Source organism: Pleurodeles waltl, chromosome 12, assembly GCF_031143425.1.
Source record: "Pleurodeles waltl isolate 20211129_DDA chromosome 12, aPleWal1.hap1.20221129, whole genome shotgun sequence".
NCBI classification, from domain to species: Eukaryota; Metazoa; Chordata; class Amphibia; order Caudata; family Salamandridae; genus Pleurodeles; species Pleurodeles waltl.
The window spans coordinates 335,319,290-335,346,545 of NC_090451.1; the positions used below are offsets into that span (position 1 = coordinate 335,319,290).

General features: G+C 46.5%; 1 protein-coding gene across 3 annotated transcripts in view; it reads right to left on the reverse strand.

Moving 5' to 3' along the window:
- Window positions 1–27,256, reverse strand: part of LSM14A (LSM14A mRNA processing body assembly factor) — a 399,547-nt gene that overhangs the window by 317,556 nt on the left and 54,735 nt on the right. For all 3 annotated transcript variants that reach the window (XM_069216478.1, XM_069216476.1, XM_069216475.1), the window contains exons 3-4: window positions 23,639–23,768; window positions 1,583–1,702 (exon numbers count right to left, since the gene is read on the reverse strand). In XM_069216478.1, the coding sequence (XP_069072579.1) occupies window positions 1,583–1,702; window positions 23,639–23,768 (250 nt within the window). The remainder of the gene's footprint in view (window positions 1–1,582; window positions 1,703–23,638; window positions 23,769–27,256) is intronic.

Genomic DNA, 27,256 nt, shown 5'->3' on the forward strand with positions numbered 1-27,256 from the left:
CAGCGCCGCCTGCAGAGGGAATCCCGAGGCTTCCCCTGACCGCGACTCTTTGAACCTAAAGTCCCGACGCCTGGGAGAGACCCTGCACCCGCAGCCCCCAGGACCTGAAGGACCGGACTTTCACTGGAGAAGTGACCCCCAGGAGTCCCTCTCCCTTGCCCAAGTGGAGGTTTCCCCGAGGAATCCCCCCCTTGCCTGCCTGCAGCGCTGAAGAGATCCCGAGATCTCTCATAGACTAACATTGCGAACCCGACGCCTGTTCCTACACTGCACCCGGCCGCCCCCGCGCTGCTGAGGGTGAAATTTCTGTGTGGACTTGTGTCCCCCCCGGTGCCCTACAAAACCCCCCTGGTCTGCCCTCCGAAGACGCGGGTACTTACCTGCAAGCAGACCGGAACCGGGGCACCCCCTTCTCTCCATTCTAGCCTATGCGTTTTGGGCACCACTTTGAACTCTGCACCTGACCGGCCCTGAGCTGCTGGTGTGGTAACTTTGGGGTTGCTCTGAACCCCCAACGGTGGGCTACCTTGGACCAAGAACTAAGCCCTGTAAGTGTCTTACTTACCTGGTTAACCTAACAAATACTTACCTCCCCTAGGAACTGTGAAAATTGCACTAAGTGTCCACTTTTAAAACAGCTATTTGTCAATAACTTGAAAAGTATACATGCAATTTTTATGATTTGAAGTTCCTAAAGTACTTACCTGCAATACCTTTCGAATGAGATATTACATGTAGAATTTGAACCTGTGGTTCTTAAAATAAACTAAGAAAAGATATTTTTCTATATAAAAACCTATTGGCTGGATTTGTCTCTGAGTGTGTGTACCTCATTTATTGTCTATGTGTATGTACAACAAATGCTTAACACTACTCCTTGGATAAGCCTACTGCTCGACCACACTACCACAAAATAGAGCATTAGTATTATCTCTTTTTGCCACTATCTTACCTCTAAGGGGAACCCTTGGACTCTGTGCATGCTATTCCTTACTTTGAAATAGCACATACAGAGCCAACTTCCTACACCAGGTCTTTCAGGAAAGGTTAAATAGCTATTGGAAGAGTCCTGGCCCCGGGTACTAGAAAGAGATACAAACACCAAAACATTGATTTCATTAAAGCCAACGGAGGCTAACATTATCCCACATTCCTCATTCTATGAGGTGGAAACAAACAAAAAAAAAAAAAAAAAATAGAAAAGTTAATTTTAAATAATATGGATAATATTATGACAACAAAGTTCTTGTGGCTTACTTTTAGGTTTTTATTTGCAGAAAATTTAACATAAGAGTATCTGACAGACGATGAAGGATTTTTGTTGCAGCTTGAAGAGGATGATGACTATGTGCTTTGGATATATATATGATGTCTGAACATTTTAATGCTTTGTAAAGTATTTGATGTTCTTTAAAATGCGTCATGTTGGGGCAACAATAAAAGGCTATCGCATAATGTTAGACTCTGTTTTCTTGAATGGAATCAAGATTCCCTTTCCAAGTCAATTAGAGAATCGCCATTCAGAGTTTACACGTTATTCCACAAACTACATCAGGGCCCAATTCAGAAAAGCAACAATTACCTTGAGATAACTGTGTTTTTAATGATCTTGCATCAGAGGTAAAAGAAGAACCAACAGCACTGCTTTGGGACAGACTTGCACTGGTTGTGGTTTCAGGTCCAAAGGATGTTAATGAGCTGCCTGTTTAAAAACAAAATTTTAAAAGATATTAACTGACTAGCAGAATATCAATTTAACACACAATAGGAGTTTAAGGCACTCAAAAAAATTTGAAAATAAAAAACTCCCTTATGAAACAAGTTTCATATACAGCTTTCATAACAGTTGAATTAAGCATCAATTAAAACACTTTTGGAATTGTAGTTGTACGCAATGACGACTGTCAACTCTATACCTGCTGGGGAAAAGGACCATTCGCACAGTACACTGGAAATTATGTAGACAATGTAATGAAGCTTGGCAAGCATTATGCACTTTTTTTTTATAATAGTAGCAGTAGATAATCTGTAATTATGGGTAAGATTCCACCCCCCATCTAGAATAATGGCTGTTAAAATTAACTACTGACAAATTTGACAAGCCATCACCAAATATGCCACCTGCTTGGCTCATCCACGACTTGTACTTTATTCCAATCATGATGCACAAAGGTTAAGGTGATCATACATTATTTAATCAGAGGTCTATTTCATGAGGCTATGCTCACCTGACTGTCTTATTGTGCAACATCTGCTAACCAAAGCTTTTAATACTAGAGGCTCAGAACACAGGCACACAAATGTCCAATTATTGCTCTTGTTAATAGGCCTGCATGTTTAGGACAGCACCACCACCAAGCGTGGGGGAGGGGAGTGAGGTTGGGGGTTAAGAGCACAATCCATACCGCCTGGCAGCTGTCAACCTAATTCCTGGCTAGCTAACAGTGCCTCACCTGACCACCAAATCTGTAAGGGTAAAAGGTGATTATGGCAACATAACTTGACATTGTACTCCTTTGACTAACTTACTCATGAACATCAGGGTGATATACATAAAGTGAAATGGATTTAAATGCATTTATTAAAGCAATCGCATTCTGGAACAAAAAAAAGCATGTGCTGTTATAATTAGGCAGATGAGAGAGAGCACAGTAACCAACATTACAGCCTAAGTGAAGATGATAAACTACTCCTCCATGTTGTGCGCTTCTAGAGAGTCTAGAAGTTCCTACCAAAATCCCTTTGTCTAGACCCGAGAGCACAGTGGTTGTAACCCTCTGCCTGGCCCGATCTAAGGGATCAGTCCGGGACCCATGCCTGAATCGAGTAGCAGGAGTTGGTCTGTTATGCAGATGGCAATCCTCTTGGGAAGCTAAGAAATCAGCACCAGGAACATTATCTGTTGTATGTAAAGCACCCCGGATGGATACGACCAAAATGCCCTCTACCCCCATTGGGCCTGAGCATAGTTTAGAATGACCCATACATTATTCGGACAGCAGTTCCGATTCTAAGAAGCTGGTCTGGTATGTGGTGAGCACCTATAGTGTTATCACCTTATGCTAGGTCTGTGTATCCCCTATTAGTGAAGTGTATACAGTGTCTAGGAAACCTGTGCTCTCTAGAGGTAGCTGTGGATGAGCAGTCAAGACCTATCTAGGAGACATGCAAAGCTTATGCAATACCACTACAGGCACACAGCTATTTACACATGAAGGAATCACAGAATGTTACAAAAAATAAAGGTACTTCATTATGGTAAAACAAATATTACAACACTGCATGGGCAATACTCCACTGGGAGAGGAGTAAACACTACTATATACACATTAGAAGTCAGTGATTAGCATAGAAGGTTATAACAAATCGTAAAAACAATAGAAAATATCGAAGGCCCTAGGTGAGAGCAACTCATATACTAAGTGTAGGAAAGTACCCTCTTTTTGCCATGGTTATCACCACTTTCTGTCTGATGTTAGTGTGTTTTGACCGTTTACTGGGATCCTGCTAACCAGGACCGCAGTAACTGTGCTCTCTCCCTCTGGATTTGGTTATCCCTAACTTTTTACACACTGGCATACTGGTGCACCCAGATAAGTCCCTAGTAAAGGGCCATCATTTCATTCTTTTTGAGGAAGAAAGGACTCTTTATATGGGAGTGATATTGTAGGAAGCTGGCTTAGTATACACTATATCAAATTGAGATAGTGTGCAGGGGTTCCTCAGAGGCTTAACAGAGGTTAAAGTAGATAATACTACAGTTCTCTTTTGTGGTAGTGTGGTTGAACAGTTAGGCTTATCAGAGGGTAGTGCAAAGCATTTATTGTACACACAAACACAGACAATAGAATTAGCACACTCAATGACTTCACTCCAGACCAATGTTTTTTTTTTTATATAGCAAAAATATATTTTCTATATTTTTAGAACCACATGATTCAAGTTGCAGGTAAGTACTTCAATAGATTCGTATTTCACACATGTATCAACAGTACTTTGGAATCAATAAGTTATAGAGTGTTTGAAATATTGGCAATTATCCGTTTTAAAAGTTGAGGCTGCAGGGGAGGTACAGGGGGCCTTCTCGGTCAAACCACAGGCTGAACAAGGAGGAGGGCGCCCTGCTGAATGTTGCTGCACTGGAGGCCGGGTTCTCCAAGGCCTGGGGCTGCGGGTGCAGTGTGTCTTTAGGCGTCTGATATCTTCGCGGTCAGGGGTCCTTGGGATTCCCTTTGCAGGCATCACCGTGGCCTCATCGTGGAGGGGTGGAGAGGTCAACCCAGGGTGGGCACTTATTCAGAATCGCCTGGGGATCCTCTCTAGCTGGTTGGGTCACCTGACACGGGCCGTGGGCGTCAGGTGCAGAGTGATCAGGACTCACCCGTTCGGAGTGAGGCTGGAGTTCTTGGTTGTTTCTTCTTGGACAGGGTCGCTGTCCATGGGAGTTCTTGGTCCTTTCGGGTTCAGGGCAGTCCTCTGGAGCTTGGCAGAGGTCGCTGGTCCTGCTGAATGGGTCACCATTCTTGTGCAGGTTCTTTGAAGCAGGAGACAGGCCGGTAGGTCTGGGGCCAAGTCAGTTGTCGTCTTCCTTCTTTGCTGGCAGTCCTCCTTGTCAGGTCGTCCGGAATCTGGTGAGCTGGGTTCAGGGAAACCCTTAAATCCTGGATTTAGGGGGAGTTTCAGGGGCCAATGGCTACTGTCCCTCCTTGTGCCCACTCCCGTTTGGGGTGTTCACTCCCAATGACAATCTCCCAGACCATATACTCAATATGGCAATACTGCACTTACAATGTCTAAGAATGGGCTTAGACACTGTAGGGGCATACTGCTCATGTAGCTATGCCCTCACCTGGGGTGCAGTGCACTCTTCCTTAGGGCTGTGAGGCCTCCTAGAAGGGTGACTTACCTATGCCACAGGCAGTGGTTTGTGGGCGTGGCACCCTGAGAGGGGTGACATGTCAACTTTGCATTTTTCTCCTCATCAGCACACACAAGCTGCATAGGCAGTGTACATGTGCTTGGTGAGGGGTGGCATAATACATGCTGCAGCCGTTGGGGACCTTTCCTGGCCACAGGCCCCTTGGTACCATGGGTACCTTTTACAAGGGACTTTATGGTGTGCCAGGGGTGTTACAATTGTGTAACAACGGTACAGATTTTGGAAAGAACACTGGTGCTGGGGCCTGGTTAGCAGGATCCCAGCACATTTTCAAAGATTGCATCAACACTAGGCAAAAAGTGTGTGGGGGTAACCATGCCAACAGTCACACTTTCCTACACATATGCTTTGTGATGGCCCTACCTACTAGCCAAAAGGAGGCCTCTATACTACACATGTACCAACAGAAGATGGCAAAAAAAAAAGCTGCTGCCACGATTATGAATTCATCTTATGCAGAAGGGTTTACTTGGTCACATCAAGGATCACAGCTGGATTGCTGTGCGAAGAGGAAAGAATCCCATCATACTGACATGAAGGACTTACAAGGAGAAGTAACAGATGAAAAAAGTACTGCATGGCATGTGCCTTTGAGTTGCTTTTCTAACAAGACAGTCAAAATTGAGAAACTGAAAAGAAAATCAATGATAGGTAGAAGCAAAAGAGACCGAAAGTCCAAAAAGAAACGGAGTGCCATGAGACATATTGCTGCTTCCTGCAGCTAGACAGGGGGAAAAAAAATGAAACAAACACTAGAACCTAGGCAGGAAACTTGGTGTCACACAAGCTGGGGCAAATGATCTGCTTCCATACACACTAGGATGACATTTTATTAGAGAAGGGTGCAAAATGAGAGAATGTTGAACAACAATAGCATTGACGACAGACTGTCGCAGGTTATTGAGAACAAATGCGCTCATCTCAGAGGATATAAAGGGGGTATATCCACTATCAATCAATTAGGCAGGATTTATAAAGCGTGGCTAGCCGCCTGTAAGGAAATGCCTCCTTGGCATGGTTGCCCCCTGACTTTTTGCCTTTGCTGATGCTATGTTTACAATTGAAAGTGTGCTGAGGCCTGCTAACCAGGCCCCAGCACCAGTGTTCTTTCCCTAACCTGTACTTTTGTATCCACAATTGGCAGACCCTGGCATCCAGATAAGTCCCTTGTAACTGGTACTTCTAGTACCAAGGGCCCTGATGCCAAGGAAGGTCTCTAAGGGCTGCAGCATGTCTTATGCCACCCTGGAGACCTCTCACTCAGCACAGACACACTGCTTGCCAGCTTGTGTGTGCTAGTGAGGACAAAACGAGTAAGTCGACATGGCACTCCCCTCAGGGTGCCATGCCAGCCTCTCACTGCCTATGCAGTATAGGTAAGACACCCCTCTAGCAGGCCTTACAGCCCTAAGGCAGGGTGCACTATACCATAGGTGAGGGTACCAGTGCATGAGCATGGTACCCCTACAGTGTCTAAACAAAACCTTAGACATTGTAAGTGCAGGGTAGCCATAAGAGTATATGGTCTGGGAGTTTGTCAAACACGAACTCCACAGCACCATAATGGCTACACTGAAAACTGGGAAGTTTGGTATCAAACTTCTCAGCACAATAAATGCACACTGATGCCAGTGTACATTTTATTGAGAAATACACCACAGAGGGCACCTTAGAGGTGCCCCCTGAAACTTAACCGACTATCTGTGTAGGCTGACTAGTTTTAGCAGCCTGCCACAAACCGAGACATGTTGCTGGCCCCATGGGGAGAGTGCCTTTGTCACTCTGAGGCCAGTAACAAAGCCTGCACTGGGTGGAGATGCTAACACCTCTCCCAGGCAGGAATTGTCACACCTGGCGGTGAGCCTCAAAGGCTCACCTCCTTTGTGCCAACCCAGCAGGACACTCCAGCTAGAGGAGTTGCCCGCCCCCTCCGGCCAGGCCCCACTTTTGGCGGCAAGGCCGGAGAAAATAATGAGAAAAACAAGGAGGAGTCACTGGCCAGTCAGGACAGCCCCTAAGGTGTCCTGAGCTGAAGTGACTCTAACTTTTAGAAATCCTCCATCTTGCAGATGGAGGATTCCCCCAATAGGGTTAGGAATGTGACCCCCTCCCCTTGGGAGGAGGCACAAAGAGGGTGTACCCACCCTCAGGGCTAGTAGCCATTGGCTACTAACCCCCCAGACCTAAACACGCCCTTAAATTTAGTATTTAAGGGCTACCCTGAACCCTAGAAAATTAGATTCCTGCAACTACAAGAAGAAGGACTGCCTAGCTGAAAACCCCTGCAGAGGAAGACCAGAAGACGACAACTGCCTTGGCTCCAGAAACTCACCGGCCTGTCTCCTGCCTTCCAAAGATCCTGCTCCAGCGACGCCTTCCAAAGGGACCAGCGACCTCGACATCCTCTGAGGACTGCCCCTGCTTCGAAAAGACAAGAAACTCCCGAGGACAGCGGACCTGCTCCAAGAAAAGCTGCAACTTTGTTTCCAGCAGCTTTAAAGAACCCTGCAAGCTCCCCGCAAGAAGCGTGAGACTTGCAACACTGCACCCGGCGACCCCGACTCGGCTGGTGGCGATCCAACACCTCAGGAGGGACCCCAGGACTACTCTGATACTGTGAGTACCAAAACCTGTCCCCCCTGAGCCCCCACAGCGCCGCCTGCAGAGGGAATCCTGAGGCTTCCCCTGACCGCGACTCTTTGAACCTAAAGTCCCGACGCCTGGGAGAGACCCTGCACCCGCAGCCCCCAGGACCTGAAGGACCGGACTTTCACTGGAGAAGTGACCCCCAGGAGTCCCTCTCCCTTGCCCAAGTGGAGGTTTCCCCGAGGAATCCCCCCCTTGCCTGCCTGCAGCGCTGAAGAGATCCCGAGATCTCTCATAGACTAACATTGAAAACCCGACGCTTGTTTCTACACTGCACCCGGCCGCCCCCGCGCTGCTGAGGGTGAAATTTCTGTGTGGGCTTGTGTCCCCCCCGGTGCCCTACAAAACCCCCCTGGTCTGCCCTCCGAAGACGCGGGTACTTACCTGCAAGCAGACCGGAACCGGGGCACCCCCTTCTCTCCATTCTAGCCTATGTGTTTTGGGCACCACTTTGAACTCTGCACCTGACCGGCCCTGAGCTGCTGGTGTGGTGACTTTGGGGTTGCTCTGAACCCCCAACGGTGGGCTACCTTGGACCAAGAACTAAGCCCTGTAAGTGTCTTACTTACCTGGTTAACCTAACAAATACTTACCTCCCCTAGGAACTGTGAAAATTGCACTAAGTGTCCACTTTCAAAACAGCTATTTGTGAATAACTTGAAAAGTATACATGCAATTTTGATGATTGGAAGTTCCTAAAGTACTTACCTGCAATACCTTTCGAATGAGATATTACATGTAGAATTTGAACCTGTGGTTCTTAAAATAAACTAAGAAAATATATTTTTCTATATAAAAACCTATTGGCTGGATTTGTCTCTGAGTGTGTGTACCTCATTTATTGTCTATGTGTATGTACAACAAATGCTTAACACTACTCCTTGGATAAGCCTACTGCTCGACCACACTACCACAAAATAGAGCATTAGTATTATCTATTTTTACCACTATTTTACCTCTAAGGGGAACCCTTGGACTCTGTGCATGCTATTCCTTACTTTGAAATAGCACATACAGAGCCAACTTCCTACATTGGTGGATCAGCGGTGGGGTACAAGACTTTGCATTTGCTGGACTACTCAGCCAATACCTGATCACACGACAAATTCCAAAATTGTCATTAGAAATTCATTTTTGCAATTTGAAATTTTTCTAAATTCTTAAAAGTCCTGCTAGGGCCTTGTGTGTTAAGTCCCTGTTTAGCATTGTCTTTTTAGAGTTTAAAAGTTTGTTAAAAGTTTGAATTAGATTCTAGAAACAGTTTTAGATTCTTAAAAAAGTATTCCAACTCTTAGCAGAATAATGTCAGATACAGAGATGCAGGTGGTGGAACTCGACACCACACCTTACCTCCATCTTAAGATGAGGGAGCTAAGGTCTCTCTGTAATATAAAGAAAATAACCATTGGCTCCAGACCTACCAAAATTCAGCTCCAGGAGCTGTTGGCAGAGTTTGAAAAAGCCAACCCCTCTGATGATGACCTCACAGAGGAAGAAATTAGTGACTTGGAGGCCAATGTCCCTCCTCCAGTCTTAAATAGGGAGAACAGGACCCCTCAAGTCCTGTCTCCAACTGTGTTAGTCAGAAATAGTGAGTCCCTCACAGGAGGGTCCCACATTTCTGAAATCACTGAGGATGCTCTCAGTGAAGATGACCTCCTGTTAGCCAGGATGGCCAAAAGATTGGCTTTAGAGAGACAGCTCCTAGCCATAGAAAGGGAAAGACAAGAGATGGGCCTAGGACCCATCAATGGTGGCAGCAATATAAATAGGGTCAGAGATTCTCCTGACATGTTAAAAATCCCCAAAGGGATTGTGACAAAATATGAAGATGGTGATGACATCGCCAAATGGTTCACAGCTTTTGAGAGGGCTTGTGTAACCAGAAAAGTGAACAGATCTCACTGGGGTGCTCTCCTTTGGGAAATGTTCACTGGAAAGTGTAGGGATAGACTCCTCACACTCTCTGGAAAAGATGCAGAATCTTATGACCTCATGAAGGGTACCCTGATTGAGGGCTTTGGATTCTCCACTGAGGAGTACAGGATTAGGTTCAGGGGGGCTCAAAAATCCTCGAGCCAGACCTGGGTTGACTTTGTTGACTACTCAGTGAAAACACTAGATGGTTGGATTCAAGGCAGTGGTGTAAGTAATTATGATGGGCTGTACAATTTATTTGTGAAAGAACACCTATTGAGTAATTGTTTCAATGATAAACTGCATCAGCATCTGGTAGACCTAGGACCAATTTCTCCCCAAGAATTGGGAAAGAAGGCGGACCATTGGGTCAAGACAAGGGTGTCCAAGACTTCAACAGGGGGTGACCAAAAGAAAGGGGTCACAAAGACTCCCCAGGGGAAGGGTGATGAGACAGCCAAAACTAAAAATAGTAAAGAGTCTTCTACAGGCCCCCAAAAACCTGCACAGGAGGGTGGGCCCAGAGCCTCTTCACAAAACAATGGGTACAAGGGTAAAAACTTTGATCCCAAAAAGGCCTGGTGTCATAGCTGTAAACAGCATGGACACCAAACTGGAGACAAGGCCTGTCCCAAGAAAGGTTCCACTCCAAACTCCCATCCAGGTAACACTGGTATGGCTAGTCTCCAAGTGGGATCAACAGTGTGCCCAGAGCAAATCAGGGTCCACACTGAAGCTACTCTAGTTTCTGAGGGTGGGGTGGATTTAGCCACACTAGCTGTCTGGCCGCCTAACATGCAAAAATACAGACAGCAACTCTTAATTAATGGGACTAGAATAGAGGGCCTGAGGGATACAGGTGCCAGTGTCACCATGGTGACAGAGAAACTGGTTTCCCCTGGCCAATACCTGACTGGAAAAACTTACACAGTCACCAACGCTGACAATCAGAGAAAAGTACATCCCATGGCAATGGTTACTTTAGAATGGGGAGGGGTCAATGGCCTGAAACAGGTGGTGGTCTCCTCAAATATCCCAGTGGACTGTCTGCTTGGAAATGACCTGGAGTCCTCAGCATGGGCTGAGGTAGAACTAAAAACCCATGCAGCAATGCTGGGTATCCCTGAACTGGTGTGTGTGAAAACAAGAGCACAATGCAAGGCACAGGGTGAACAAGTAGAGCTGGAGTCTGGAAGAATGGCCCAGCCTACCAAGAGAACAGGAAAGTCAGTTGGGAAACCAACTGCAACACAGCAAAAGAAAGGGAACCTCTCTTCTCAGGAAGAAGTTCTGCCCTCTGAGGGAACTGAGCCTTTGGAGCTTGAACCTTATCAGGTTGAGCTCTTAGGCCCAGGGGGACCCTCAAGGGAGGAGCTGTGTAAGGGACAAGAAACCTGTCCCTCTCTTGAAGGCCTTAGGCAGCAAGCTGCTGAAGAGTCCAAAGGCAAGAAAAATGGAACGCATAGGGTCTATTGGGAAGATGGACTCCTGTACACTGAGGCCAGAGACCCCAAACCTGGTGCCACTAGGAGAGTGGTAGTGCCTCAGCTGTTCAGGAAGTTCATCCTAACATTGGCCCATGACATTCCCCTTGCTGGACATTTGGGACAAACCAAGACGTGGGAGAGGTTAGTCAACCACTTCTACTGGCCCAATATGTCCAACATGGTTAAGGAGTTTTGCCTCTCCTGCCCCACCTGTCAAGCCAGTGGTAAGACAGGTGGGCATCCAAAGGCCCCCCTCATTCCACTTCCAGTGGTGGGGGTGCCCTTTGAAAGAGTGGGTGTGGACATAGTTGGTCCACTAGAACCTCCCACAGCCTCAGGAAATATGTATATCCTGGTAGTAGTGGATCATGCTACCAGGTATCCTGAAGCTATTCCCCTTAGGTCGACTACTGCCCCTGCAGTAGCCAAGGCCCTCATTGGTATCTTTACCAGAGTGGGTTTCCCTAAGGAGGTGGTGTCTGACAGAGGTACCAACTTCATGTCAGCATACCTAAAGCACATGTGGAATGAGTGTGGAGTGACTTATAAATTCACTACACCATACCATCCCCAAACTAATGGCTTGGTTGAGAGATTCAACAAGACATTAAAAGGCATGATCATGGGGCTCCCAGAAAAGCTCAAAAGGAGATGGGATGTCCTCTTGCCATGTCTGCTTTTCGCTTACAGAGAGGTGCCACAGAAGGGAGTAGGATTCTCACCCTTTGAACTTCTGTTTGGTCATCCTGTAAGGGGACCACTTGCCCTTGTTAAAGAAGGCTGGGAGAGACCTCTCCATGAGCCTAAACAGGACATAGTGGACTATGTACTTGGCCTTCGCTCTAGAATGGCAGAGTACATGGAAAAGGCAACCAAAAACCTTGAGGCCAGCCAACAGCTCCAGAAGTTTTGGTATGACCAAAAGGCTGCACTGGTTGAGTTCCAACCAGGGCAGAAAGTCTGGGTTCTGGAGCCTGTGGCTCCCAGGGCACTCCAGGACAAATGGAGTGGCCCTTACCCAGTACTAGAAAGGAAGAGTCAGGTCACCTACTTGGTGGACCTGGGCACAAGCAGGAGCCCCAAGAGGGTGATCCATGTGAACCGCCTTAAGCTCTTCCATGACAGGGCTGATGTGAATCTGTTGATGGTAACAGATGAGGATCAGGAAGCAGAGAGTGAACCTCTCCCTGATCTTCTGTCATCAGACCCAAAAGATGGCACAGTAGATGGAGTGATCTACTCAGACACCCTCTCTGGCCAACAGCAAGCTGATTGTAGGAGAGTCCTACAACAGTTTCCTGAACTCTTCTCCTTAACCCCTGGTCAGACCCACCTGCGTACCCATGATGTGGACACAGGAGACAGCATGCCTGTCAAGAACAAAATCTTTAGGCAGTCTGACCATGTTAAGGAAAGCATCAAGGTGGAAGTCCACAAGATGCTGGAATTGGGAGTAATTGAGCGCTCTGACAGCCCCTGGGCTAGCCCAGTGGTCTTAGTCCCCAAACCTCACACCAAAGATGGAAAGAAAGAGATGAGGTTTTGTGTGGACTACAGAGGGCTCAATTCTGTCACCAAGACAGATGCTCATCCAATTCCAAGAGCTGATGAGCTCATTGATAAATTAGGTGCTGCCAAATTTCTAAGTACCTTTGACTTGACAGCAGGGTACTGGCAAATAAAAATGGCACCTGGAGCAAAAGAAAAGACAGCATTCTCCACACCTGATGGGCATTATCAGTTTACTGTTATGCCCTTTGGTTTAAAGAATGCCCCTGCCACCTTCCAAAGGTTGGTGAATCAAGTCCTTGCTGGCTTGGAGTCCTTTAGCACAGCTTATCTTGATGATATTGCTGTCTTTAGCTCCACCTGGCAGGATCACCTGGTCCACCTGAGGAAGGTTTTGAAGGCTCTGCAATCTGCAGGCCTCTCTATCAAGGCATCCAAATGCCAGATAGGGCAGGGAACTGTGGTTTACTTGGGACACCTTGTAGGTGGAGGCCAAGTTCAGCCACTCCAACCCAAGATCCAGACTATTCTGGACTGGGTAGCTCCAAAAACCCAGACTCAAGTCAGGGCATTCCTTGGCTTGACTGGGTACTACAGGAGGTTTGTGAAGGGATATGGATCCATTGTGACAGCCCTCACTGAACTCACCTCCAAGAAAATGCCCAAGAAAGTAAACTGGACTGTGGAATGCCAACAGGCCTTTGACACCCTGAAACAGGCAATGTGCTCAGCACCAGTTCTCAAAGCTCCAGATTATTCTAAGCAGTTCATTGTGCAGACTGATGCCTCTGAACATGGGATAGGGGCAGTTTTGTCCCAAACAAATGATGATGGCCTTGACCAGCCTGTTGCTTTCATTAGCAGGAGGTTACTCCCCAGGGAGCAGCGTTGGAGTGCCATTGAGAGGGAGGCCTTTGCTGTGGTTTGGTCCCTGAAGAAGCTGAGACCATACCTCTTTGGGACTCACTTCCTAGTTCAAACTGACCACAGACCTCTCAAATGGCTGATGCAAATGAAAGGTGAAAATCCTAAACTGTTGAGGTGGTCCATCTCCCTACAGGGAATGGACTTTATAGTGGAACACAGACCTGGGACTGCCCATGCCAATGCAGATGGCCTTTCCAGGTTCTTCCACTTAGAAAATGAAGACTCTCTTGGGAAAGGTTAGTCTCATCCTCTTTCGTTTGGGGGGGGGTTGTGTAAGGAAATGCCTCCTTGGCATGGTTGCCCCCTGACTTTTTGCCTTTGCTGATGCTATGTTTACAATTGAAAGTGTGCTGAGGCCTGCTAACCAGGCCCCAGCACCAGTGTTCTTTCCCTAACCTGTACTTTTGTATCCACAATTGGCAGACCCTGGCATCCAGATAAGTCCCTTGTAACTGGTACTTCTAGTACCAAGGGCCCTGATGCCAAGGAAGGTCTCTAAGGGCTGCAGCATGTCTTATGCCACCCTGGAGACCTCTCACTCAGCACAGACACACTGCTTGCCAGCTTGTGTGTGCTAGTGAGGACAAAACGAGTAAGTCGACATGGCACTCCCCTCAGGGTGCCATGCCAGCCTCTCACTGCCTATGCAGTATAGGTAAGACACCCCTCTAGCAGGCCTTACAGCCCTAAGGCAGGGTGCACTATACCATAGGTGAGGGTACCAGTGCATGAGCATGGTACCCCTACAGTGTCTAAACAAAACCTTAGACATTGTAAGTGCAGGGTAGCCATAAGAGTATATGGTCTGGGAGTTTGTCAAACACGAACTCCACAGCACCATAATGGCTACACTGAAAACTGGGAAGTTTGGTATCAAACTTCTCAGCACAATAAATGCACACTGATGCCAGTGTACATTTTATTGAGAAATACACCACAGAGGGCACCTTAGAGGTGCCCCCTGAAACTTAACCGACTATCTGTGTAGGCTGACTAGTTTTAGCAGCCTGCCACAAACCGAGACATGTTGCTGGCCCCATGGGGAGAGTGCCTTTGTCACTCTGAGGCCAGTAACAAAGCCTGCACTGGGTGGAGATGCTAACACCTCTCCCAGGCAGGAATTGTCACACCTGGCGGTGAGCCTCAAAGGCTCACCTCCTTTGTGCCAACCCAGCAGGACACTCCAGCTAGTGGAGTTGCCCGCCCCCTCCGGCCAGGCCCCACTTTTGGCGGCAAGGCCGGAGAAAATAATGAGAAAAACAAGGAGGAGTCACTGGCCAGTCAGGACAGCCCCTAAGGTGTCCTGAGCTGAAGTGACTCTAACTTTTAGAAATCCTCCATCTTGCAGATGGAGGATTCCCCCAATAGGGTTAGGAATGTGACCCCCTCCCCTTGGGAGGAGGCACAAAGAGGGTGTACCCACCCTCAGGGCTAGTAGCCATTGGCTACTAACCCCCCAGACCTAAACACGCCCTTAAATGAAAATGTCACTTACCCAGTGTACATCTGTTCGTGGCATCAGTCGCAGTAGATTCGCATGTTCTGCAATAGCTCGCCATCTGGTGTTGGGCCGGAGTGTTACAAGTTGTTTTTCTTCGAAGAAGTCTTTCGAGTCACGGGACCGAGTGACTCCTCCTTTTGTCTCCATTGCGCATGGGCGTCGACTCCATCCTCGATTGTTTTTCCCCGCAGAGGGTGAGGTAGGAGTTGAATTGTAGTAATAGTGCCCATGCAATGGAGTGACTAAGTATGCACTTATTTAAGGTTGAGATGATACATATATAAATAATTGAAGGTAACTTCCAAACTGCTACAGGCTCCCGGGGAGGCGGGTGGGCACATGCGAATCTACTGCGACTGATGCCACGAACAGATGTACACTGGGTAAGTGACATTTTCAGTTCGATGGCATCTGTCGCTGTAGATACGCATGTTCTGCAATAGACTAGTAAGCAGTTATTTCCCCAAAAGCGGTGGATCAGCCTGTAGGAGTGGAAGTAGTCTGAAATAATGTCCTTAATACAGCTTGACCTACTGTGGCTTGTTGTGCGGATAACACGTCTACACAGTAGTGCTTGGTGAATGTGTGAGGCGTAGACCATGTGGCTGCCTTACATATTTCTTGCATTGGGATGTTTCCTAGAAAGGCCATGGTAGCACCTTTCTTTCTGGTTGAGTGTGCCCTTGGTGTAATGGGCAGCTGTCGTTTAGCTTTAAGGTAGCAGATTTGGATGCATTTAACTATCCATCTGGCTATACCTTGTTTTGAAATTGGGTTTCCTGCATGAGGTTTTTGAAATGCAATAAAGAGTTGTTTAGTCTTTCTGATGTTCTTTGTTCTGTCGATGTAATACATTAATGCTCTTTTGACATCTAATGTATGTAGTGCCCTTTCAGCTACGGTATCTGGCTGTGGAAAGAACACCGGAAGTTCCACTGTTTGATTTAGATGGAACGGTGAAATAACCTTTGGCAAAAATTTAGGATTGGTCCTTAGGACGACTTTATTTTTGTGTGGTTGTATAAAAGGTTCCTGTATAGTAAACGCCTGAATCTCGCTTACTCTTCTCAGGGAAGTAATGGCGATGAGAAATGCCACCTTCCAGGTTAGGAACTGTATGTCGCAGGAGTGCATGGGTTCAAAAGGTGGACCCATAAGTCTAGTTAGGACAACATTTAGGTTCCATGAAGGAACAGGTAGTGTTCTTGGTGGTATAATTCTCCTAAGGCCCTCCATGAATGCTTTAATGACTGGTATTTTATATAGGGAAGTTGAATAGGTAGTCTGCAGGTATGCAGATATTGCTGCAAGGTGAATCTTAATGGAAGAGAAAGCTAGGTTAGATTTTTGTAAGTGAAGCAAGTAACCCACTACATGTTCTGGAGTTGTGTGTAATGGTTGTATTTGATTAATATGGCAGTAGCAAACAAACCTCTTCCATTTACTTGCATAGCAGTGCCTGGTGGATGGCCTTCTTGCTTGTTTTATGACTTCCATACATTCTTGGGTAAGTTGTAAGTGCCCGAATTCTAGGATTTCAGGAGCCAGATTGCTAGATTCAGCGATGCTGGATCTGGGTGTCTGATCTTTTGGTTGTGCTGTGTCAACAGATCTGGCCTGTTGGGCAATTTGATGCAGGGTACCACTGATAGGTCTAGCAGCGTTGTGTACCAGGGTTGCCTTGCCCAAGTTGGTGCTATCAATATGAGTTTGAGTTTGCTTTGACTGAGTTTGTTTACCAGGTAAGGAAGGAGAGGGAGAGGAGGAAAAGCGTAAGCAAATATCCCTGACCAGTTCATCCATAGGGCATTGCCTTGGGATTGCTTGTGTGGGTATCTGGATGCGAAGTTTTGGCATTTTGCGTTCTCCCTTGTCGCAAACAAGTCTATCTGAGGTGTTCCCCAGAGTTTGAAATAAGTGTTCAGTATTTGGGGGTGAATTTCCCATTCGTGGACCTGTTGGTGATCTCGAGAGAGATTGTCTGCGAGTTGATTTTGTATCCCTGGTATAAACTGTGCAATTAGGCGAATTTGGTTGTGAATTGCCCAATGCCAAATTTTTTGTGCTAATAGGCTTAACTGCGTGGAGTGCGTCCCTCCCTGCTTGTTTAGATAATACATTGTTGTCATGTTGTCTGTTTTGACGAGAATGTATTTGTGAACTATTATTGGTTGGAAAGCTTTTAGTGCTTGAAAAACTGCAAGAAGTTCTAGGTGATTGATATGCAGTTTTGTTTGATGTACGTTCCATTGTCCTTGTATGCTGTGTTGATCGAGGTGTGCTCCCCACCCTGTCATGGAAGCATCTGTTGTTATTACGTATTGTGGCACTGGGTCTTGGAAAGGCCGCCCCTTGTTTAAATTTATGTTGTTCCACCACAGAAGCGAGAGGTAAGTTTGGCGGTCTATTAACACCAGATATAGAAGGTGACCCTGTGCTTGAGACCACTGTGATGCTAGGCATTGTTGTAAGGGCCTCATGTGCAGTCTTGCGTTTGGGACAATGGCTATGCATGATGACATCATGCCTAGGAGTTGTAATACCATCTTTGCTTGTATCTTTTGTGTTGGATACATGCGTTGTATGATGGTGTTGAAATTTTGAATTCTTTGTGGACTTGGAGTGGCTACTCCTTTTGATGTGTCTATTATGGCTCCCAGGTATTGTTGTACCTTGCGTGGCCGAATTTTGGATTTTGTGAAATTGACGGTGAACCCTAGTTTGAAGAGGGTTTGTATGATATGATTTGTGTGATTTGAGCACTCTATTAACGAATGGGCCTTGATTAGCCAGTCGTCTAGATATGGGAACACATGTATTTGCTGCCTTCTGATGTGTGCAGCGACTACCGCTAGACATTTGGTAAAGACTCTTGGTGCGGTTGTTAATCCGAAAGGCAGTACCTTGAATTGGTAATGTATTCCTTTGAATACAAACCTTAGGTATTTCCTGTGCGATGGGTGAATTGGTATATGGAAATAAGCATCCTTGAGGTCTAAAGTTGCCATGTAGTCGTGCAGCTTTAGCAATGGCAATACTTCTTGTAGTGTGACCATGTGGAAGTGGTCTGATTTGATGAAAGTGTTGACTACTCTGAGGTCTAGGATTGGTCTCAGTGTTTTGTCCTTCTTTGGTATCAGAAAGTACAGTGAGTAAACTCCTGTGTTTATTTGTGTGTTTGGCACTAATTCGATTGCATTCTTTTGCAATAGTACCTGCACTTCTATCTCTAGGAGATTGGAATGGTGTGTTGTTAAATTTTGTGCTTTTGGTGGTATGTTTGGAGGGAACTGTAGAAATTCTATGCAGTAACCATGTTGGATAATTGCTAGAACCCAAGTGTCTGTAGTGATTTTCTCCCATGCTCTGTAATAATGACCTATTCGTCCCCCCACTGGTGTTGTGTGGAGGGGGTGAGTGACATGTGAGTCACTGTTTAGTAGTAGGGGTTTTGGGGCTTTGGAATCTTCCTCTATTTCTAGGGAATTGCCCTCCTCTATATTGTCCCCGAAAACCTCCTCTATACTGTCCTTGGTAACTGGACGGTGTGGCTTGTGAGGTGCTGGCTTGTGTGCTTTGACCCCGAAACCCCCCTCGAAAGGGCGTTTTACGGAATGAGCTGTAATTCCCTCTGCTCTGCGGGGAGTAGAGTGCGCCCATGGCTTTGGCAGTGTCCGTATCTTTTTTGAGTTTCTCAATCGCTGTGTCCACTTCTGGACCGAACAGTTCTTTTTCATTAAAAGGCATATTGAGAACTGCTTGTTGAATCTCTGGTTTAAATCCAGACGTTCGGAGCCATGCATGCCTTCTGATAGTTACAGATGTATTAATTGTCCGTGCAGCTGTATCTGCAGCGTCCATGGAGGAGCGGATCTGGTTGTTGGAGATGGCTTGTCCCTCCTCAACCACTTGTTTTGCCCTATTTTGGAAGTCTTTGGGCAGATGTTCGATGAGATGTTGCATCTCGTCCCAGTGGGCTCTGTCATAGCGCGCAAGTAGTGCCTGGGAGTTTGCGATGCGCCACTGGTTTGCAGCTTGTGCTGCGACTCTCTTACCAGCTGCATCAAACTTGCGGCTTTCTTTATCTGGGGGTGGTGCATCTCCAGATGTGTGAGAGTTGGCCCTTTTCCTAGCTGCTCCTACAACAACAGAGTCTGGTGGCAGCTGTGTTGTGATGAAAGCTGGGTCCGTAGGAGGCGCCTTGTACTTTTTTTCCACCCTTGGTGTGATTGCCCTACTTTTGACCGGGTCCTTAAATATGTCTTTTGCGTGCCGGAGCATACCAGGGAGCATAGGCAGGCTTTGGTAGGAGCTGTGGGTGGAGGAGAGTGTGTTGAACAAGAAATCATCCTCGACCTGTTCTGAGTGGAGGCTTACGTTGTGAAATTGTGCTGCTCTAGCCACCACCTGAGAGTACGCGGTGCTGTCTTCTGGTGGAGATGGTTTTGTAGGGTATGCCTCTGGGCTGTTATCTGACACTGGGGCGTCGTATAGGTCCCATGCGTCCTGGTCTTGGTCACCCTGGCTCATGGTGGTGTGAGCTGGGGAGTGTGATGGCGTTTGTGCTGGTGAAACGTTAATCACGGGCGGAGGAGAGGGTGGTGGTGTAACTCTTTTCACCACTTTTGGTTGTGGTGCTTGTTCCGTCTGGAACTCCAACCTTCTCTTTCTCCTAATGGGGGGAAGGGTGCTTATTTTTCCTGTCCCCTGCTGAATGAAAATACGTTTTTGCGTATGGTCCGCATCAGTTGCTTGTAGCTCTTCCTCAAACCTATGCTTCTGCATTTGGGAGGTTAGCGAGTGCTCTTCTGTATAAGAGCCTGAAGCTGGGTCGCTTGCAGTTTGTTTCGGCATCGAAACTTTGTCTGCGTGTTTTTTCGGCTCCGAGGTGACTTTTTTCCTTTTCGGGGCCGAAACCTCTCGGCGTCGATCTGTTTCGGTGCCGCTGTCTCGGCGTCGAGCCGTGTGCACACCGGCATCTCGGTGTCGAGGCTTGTCTCCAGCACTTTCTCGGTCCCGAGAAGGCTGCGTGCCGGTGTCTCGACCGGAGTCGGACGATCTCGGCACTGTTTGGGCCTTTTTCGGTGCCGACGGTCGGTCACCGATTTTATGGGTTGAGCCATGGCCTGGTGGCAGTGGCGTCCCCTGGGCCTTGTAAATGTTTCTTTGTGTGGTTTTCGACGTCTTACTCACGGTTTGTGTATCGTCGAATCCTTCGGAGTCTGAGTCTTGGATCGAGAAGGTACCTTCCTCTTCCTGTTCCTCGAACTCCCGTCGGGCTGTCGGTGCGGACGCCATTTGAAGTCTTCTGGCTCGACGGTCTCGGAGTGTTTTTCGGGACCGGAACGCACGACAGGCCTCGCAGGTGTCTTCGCTGTGCTCAGGTGACAGGCACAGGTTGCAGACCAAGTGTTGGTCTGTGTAGGGGTATTTATTGTGGCATTTGGGGCAGAAACGGAACGGGGTCCGTTCCATCGGCGTTCTTCAGCACGCGGTCGGGCCGACCAGGCCCCGACGGAGGATCGAAAAACTACCCCGAAGGGCACCGGAGCTCTTCGATCTTCGATGCGGTGTTGAATCTAAGTATGCCGATCCCGAACGCAACAATACCGACGAAAATCTTCCGAAATTAACTATTTTTTCTGTTCCGAAACTCGGAGCGACAGGAACACGTCCGAACCCGATGGCGGAAAAAAAACAATCGAGGATGGAGTCGACGCCCATGCGCAATGGAGACAAAAGGAGGAGTCACTCGGTCCCGTGACTCGAAAGACTTCTTCGAAGAAAAACAACTTGTAACACTCCGGCCCAACACCAGATGGCGAGCTATTGCAGAACATGCGTATCTACAGCGACAGATGCCATCGAACTTTAGTATTTAAGGGCTACCCTGAACCCTAGAAAATTAGATTCCTGCAACTACAAGAAGAAGGACTGCCTAGCTGAAAACCCCTGCAGAGGAAGACCAGAAGACGACAACTGCCTTGGCTCCAGAAACTCACCGGCCTGTCTCCTGCCTTCCAAAGATCCTGCTCCAGCGACGCCTTCCAAAGGGACCAGCGACCTCGACATCCTCTGAGGACTGCCCCTGCTTCAAAAAGACAAGAAACTCCCGAGGACAGCGGACCTGCTCCAAGAAAAGCTGCAACTTTGTTTCCAGCAGCTTTAAAGAACCCTGCAAGCTCCCCGCAAGAAGCGTGAGACTTGCAACACTGCACCCGGCGACCCCGACTCGGCTGGTGGCGATCCAACACCTCAGGAGGGACCCCAGGACTACTCTGATACTGTGAGTACCAAAACCTGTCCCCCCTGAGCCCCCACAGCGCCGCCTGCAGAGGGAATCCCGAGGCTTCCCCTGACCGCGACTCTTTGAACCTAAAGTCCCGACGCCTGGGAGAGACCCTGCACCCGCAGCCCCCAGGACCTGAAGGACCGGACTTTCACTGGAGAAGTGACCCCCAGGAGTCCCTCTCCCTTGCCCAAGTGGAGGTTTCCCCGAGGAATCCCCCCCTTGCCTGCCTGCAGCGCTGAAGAGATCCCGAGATCTCTCATAGACTAACATTGAAAACCCGACGCTTGTTTCTACACTGCACCCGGCCGCCCCCGCGCTGCTGAGGGTGAAATTTCTGTGTGGGCTTGTGTCCCCCCCGGTGCCCTACAAAACCCCCCTGGTCTGCCCTCCGAAGACGCGGGTACTTACCTGCAAGCAGACCGGAACCGGGGCACCCCCTTCTCTCCATTCTAGCCTATGTGTTTTGGGCACCACTTTGAACTCTGCACCTGACCGGCCCTGAGCTGCTGGTGTGGTGACTTTGGGGTTGCTCTGAACCCCCAACGGTGGGCTACCTTGGACCAAGAACTAAGCCCTGTAAGTGTCTTACTTACCTGGTTAACCTAACAAATACTTACCTCCCCTAGGAACTGTGAAAATTGCACTAAGTGTCCACTTTCAAAACAGCTATTTGTGAATAACATGAAAAGTATACATGCAATTTTGATGATTGGAAGTTCCTAAAGTACTTACCTGCAATACCTTTCGAATGAGATATTACATGTAGAATTTGAACCTGTGGTTCTTAAAATAAACTAAGAAAAGATATTTTTCTATATAAAAACCTATTGGCTGGATTTGTCTCTGAGTGTGTGTACCTCATTTATTGTCTATGTGTATGTACAACAAATGCTTAACACTACTCCTTGGATAAGCCTACTGCTCGACCACACTACCACAAAATAGAGCATTAGTATTATCTATTTTTACCACTATTTTACCTCTAAGGGGAACCCTTGGACTCTGTGCATGCTATTCCTTACTTTGAAATAGCACATACAGAGCCAACTTCCTACACCGCCCAAGAGTGTATTCCAGGTGCTGCTTTAGGTGGGTTCTGCTGAACAGTCAAGTCGTGGGTGCCTTCCAAAATTCCAAGAGAAAGATGGAGTAACGGAGGTGCAGGGGGAGGTCATGCTAGGCTTTTGCCCAGAGGTAGGAGACAAAGCGTCATCCACTGTTGCGGCGGGGGTGTGTGCGAGAGAACAGGAGGCAGAGCACAGGTGTCTAGAGGGTTGGAGGAAGTCTAGGCAGTGGTTGATGTGGGTTGGTCCTTGGTTCTGCAGAAATTTGTAGGTGTGTATCAGCATCTTAAATTGGCATCTCTTCTGTATGGGGAGCCAGTGTAGTTTCATGAGGTGAGGGATGATGTGGGTCCATCTGGGGAGGTCATGGATAAGTCTGGCTAAGGAGTTCTATAAGGTTTGCAGTCTCTTCATGGGGTTAGTGGCGATTCCTGCATAGAGTGCGTTATCGTAGGACAGGAGATTGGGGATTAGGGCTTGAGTGAATGCATCTGGTGTTGATGGGAAGCCATTTGAAGATATTTCGGAAGATAAGAAGAGTGAAGATGCAGGCAGGTGAGAATGCATGGATGTTGGTTTTCATGAGCAGGCTGCTGTCCAGGATGATGCGGAGATAGCAAGCCTATCCAGGAGTCGTTCCATGCGGAGGTGGTGTTGTTATGGAAGACCTGCACTTCCATTTTGTCTGTGATGAGGTTCAGGCAGTTCTTTTTCATCCAGATAAGAACTACCCTCTTGCCTCTGCTTAAATGTTACCTCATAATGTCTTGTCAAAGGACCCAGGGGCTTCAGATGTACCACAAGTGGAGATCAAATAAAACATGAAACGTAGTGTATAGTGATCAGCAATCAATGTACTTGTGGAGGCATACTCAAAAGGAAATGGCTTTCAAAATGAAAGGGTTAAATTGGAGTGTGATGAAAAACGTCCAAGAACTCAAATATAAGCAATAGTGTAGATCCTGAATTTAAACCATGGGAAGAGCGAACTAAAAATTATATAACTGAATGAAGAAAATGGGACTCCTCAAGTGGTGCTAAGTGAAATTTTCACCACATCTAGAAAGCACATGTATAACAAATTTCTTCCCCCGTGAACCATCTCCCGAGGATTCACTGATCATACTCACAAATCCACCAGCACCACCCTGCCTTATTTACACATAAGCATGCATTCTTACCAAAACTATATGCTTGAAATAAATTCAGCTGTGCTGACATCAAGGTGGTGAACAGGCATCGGGTTTCCAAGGAATATTGACTTGGCTCATTTACATAACACTTTAACATAACAATTAGTACTAGTTCTCTACAACAGACATGCAGAATAGAATGGTAAAGCAAGCAAGTACATACCTACACCAACGGCTCCAAACTGCTGACCTACTAAAGGACTTTGATTGAACTGGCTATATGCTGGCATCCTGCTAAAAGGACCGTAGGAACTCACAGATTGGAATGAGGTAGAAGATGATCCTAAGGAAGACTGAATTAACAGCCAGGAATTAGTAATCAAGCAAATCAATTATGATTAACAAAATAATTCAAATGAATAAAATCTCTACACTAACATATTTAACTAGAAAAGAGATACTGAAATTTAAAACAATGCTAGAGAGAAGCACGGTACACAACAGAACATGAAATCAAGGGGTGTGGTTTTGATTTGAAGACTAGGACATGATCTGTTGAAGATCCAATCGAAGGCCAAACTAGTATATAGAATAAAGTTTTACATTCCTTTCTAAGTAACCTTCGCTTCTAGAAATGCTATACTAATTAAAGGGGGAAAGACTAATTAAAGGGGAAAATATGTCTGTTAGTAGGGAAAATATGTTATGTATTCACCTCAGCCACACAAAAATGTCCCTGCTGATCCATACGGAGATAAGAATGTTACTTGACATATTGCTCCTTTTGCGGCTTCGTGGCAGAATGCTTTCCTGAATTATAAATTTAATCAGGTTAAGGATTGCATTTGTTTGTTACTGTAAAGATGAATGACCCAACATTCTGCTTTTCCAGTTCCATGTGTGTAAGGTGAGCAACACAGCAATATCAATCTCCACACTATATTAAGCGTGAAATTTTAAATGTTGTTAAAGAGTGTGTTTATGATCAAAGCTCTTGATAGTGCATGCTGTAGATAGTTGCAGAATATTTCAGCTGTGAAACATGAAACCCCTGCTAAGTGCCCTGTGCATTTCTGGCAGAAGTCTCTACAGTGTGACAGCAAAATACCCGTGCCCTTCGCAATTCATCACAGTTGGGAGGAGAAGGGTGGTGCTATGAGGTCATTAAAAAAAAAAAAAAAAAAAAGAGAAATCAGTACATGAATCTAAACGCAGACAATACACCGAGAAAGAAAGAAGTGAAATAGTTTCCATATCAAACCTCTATTCCATGGGTAGTTGGAAGAGAAACTTCGAGGACAAGCTAATAAGGTGAAAACCGGTCTTTGTTTTTAAAGGCAGAGAAAAATTCGGCATCAACAGATAAAATTAGCTCTGCATCTGGGCATGCGGGGGAGGTACATTTCTTGACCAAACACGGGAAGCTGTTTGGACTGCTTGCACCTCCATTTACCACAACATGTAATCGAGCGAGAGATGGGGTGCCACAGCAATTCGGATTGGCTGCTGGTAATCAACTACGGTGGGCATAAGGCAGGACTTTTCCATACTGGTTGAAAGGGTAATCAATCTATTTGCTGTTGTTTCAAAGATTGGTGATCCTTCCAATCACAAAGGGACCATGTGTTAGGGCAAAACGTGGTTGACTATTATCCAGTCAGAACATCCCTTGCACATATTTCACAATTGACCATTTGATGCAAAAGGAAAATGTCACTTACCCAGTGTACATCTGTTCGTGACATGAGTCGCTGCAGATTCACATGCTGTGCACAGTCCGCAGTCTGGTGTTGGGCTCGGAGTGTTACAAGTTGTTTTTCTTCGAAGAAGTCTTTTCGAGTCACGAGACCGAGGGACTCCTCCCCTTTCGGTTCCATTGCGCATGGGCTTCGACTCCATCTTAGATTGTTTTCCCCGCAGAGGGTGAGGTAGGAGTTGTGTATATTAGTAATAGTGCGCCCATGCAATGGAATGAATACGTATGTACATAATAAAGGTTAAAGTAATATATTTACAAATGTACAATTGTTTAAGATCTACTTCTAAACGGCTACAGGCTCCCGGGGAGGCGGGTGGGCGCATGTGAATCTGCAGCGACTCATGCCACGAACAGATGTACACTGGGTAAGTGACATTTTCCGTTCGATGGCATGTGTAGCTGCAGATACACATGCTGTGCATAGACTAGTAAGCAGTTATCTCCCCAAAAGCGGTGGTTCAGCCTGTAGGAGTTGAAGTAGTCTGAATGAAAATGTCACTTACCCAGTGTACATCTGTTCGTGGCATCAGTCACAGTAGATTTGCATGTTTTGCAATAGCTCGCCATCTGGTGTTGGGCCAGAGTGTTACAAGTTGTTTTTCTTCGAAGAAGTCTTTCGAGTCACGGGACCGAGTGACTCCTCCTTTTGTCTCCATTGCGCATGGGCGTCGACTCCATCTTCGATTGTTTTTCCCCGCAGAGGGTGAGGTAGGAGTTGAATTGTAGTAATAGTGCCCATGCAATGGAGTGACTAAGTATGCACCTATTTAAGGTTGAGATGATACATATATAAATAGTTGAAGGTAACTTCCAAACTGCTACAGGCTCCCGGGGAGGAGGGTGGGCACATGCGAATCTACTGCGACTGATGCCACGAACAAATGTACACTGGGTAAGTGACATTTTCAGTTCGATGGCATCTGTCGCTGTAGATACGCATGTTTTGCATAGACTAGTAAGCAGTTATCTTCCCAAAAGCGGTGGATCAGCCTGTAGGAGTGGAAGTAGTCTGAAATAATGTTCTTAGTACGGCTTGACCTACTGTGGCTTGTTGTGCGGATAACACGTCTACACAGTAGTGCTTGGTGAATGTGTGAGGCGTAGACCATGTGGCTGCCTTACATATTTCTTGCATTGGGATGTTTCCTAGAAAGGCCATGGTAGCACCTTTCTTTCTGGTTGAGTGTGCCCTTGGTGTAATGGGCAGCTGTCGTTTAGCTTTAAGGTAGCAGATTTGGATGCATTTAACTATCCATCTGGCTATACCTTGTTTTGATATTGGGTTTCCTGCATGAGGTTTTTGAAATGCAATAAATAGTTGTCTTCCTAATTTGTTTTGTTCTGTCAATGTAGTACATTAGTGCTCTCTTGATGTCTAATGTATGTAGTGCTCTTTCAGCTACCGAATCTGGCTGTGGAAAGAACACTGGTAATTCTACTGTTTGATTTAAGTGGAACGGTGAGATAACCTTTGGTAAGAATTTTGGATTTGTTCTTAGAACTACCTTATTCTTGTGTATTTGAATAAATGGTTCTTGTATGGTAAATGCCTGAATCTCACTCACTCTTCTTAGAGATGTGATGGCAATGAGAAATGCAACTTTCCACGTTAAGTATTGCATTTCACAAGAATGCATGGGTTCGAAAGGTGGACCCATGAGCCTTGTTAAGACAATGTTGAGGTTCCATGAAGGAACAGGTGGTGTCCTTGGTGGTATAATTCTCTTTAGGCCTTCCATAAACGCTTTAATGACAGGTATTCTAAATAGGGAAGTTGAATGAGTAATCTGCAGGTAAGCAGATATTGCGGTGAGATGTATCTTTATGGAAGAAAAAGCTAGATTTGATTTTTGCAAATGTAGTAAATATCCTACTACATCTTTTGGAGATGCGTGCAATGGTTGAATTTGATTATTATGGCAGTAACAAACAAATCTTTTCCATTTATTTGCATAGCAGTGTCTAGTGGAAGTTTTTCTAGCTTGTTTTATGACCTCCATACACTCTTGTGTGAGGTCTAAGTGTCCAAATTCTAGGATTTCAGGAGCCAAATTGCTAGATTCAGCGATGCTGGGTTTGGAT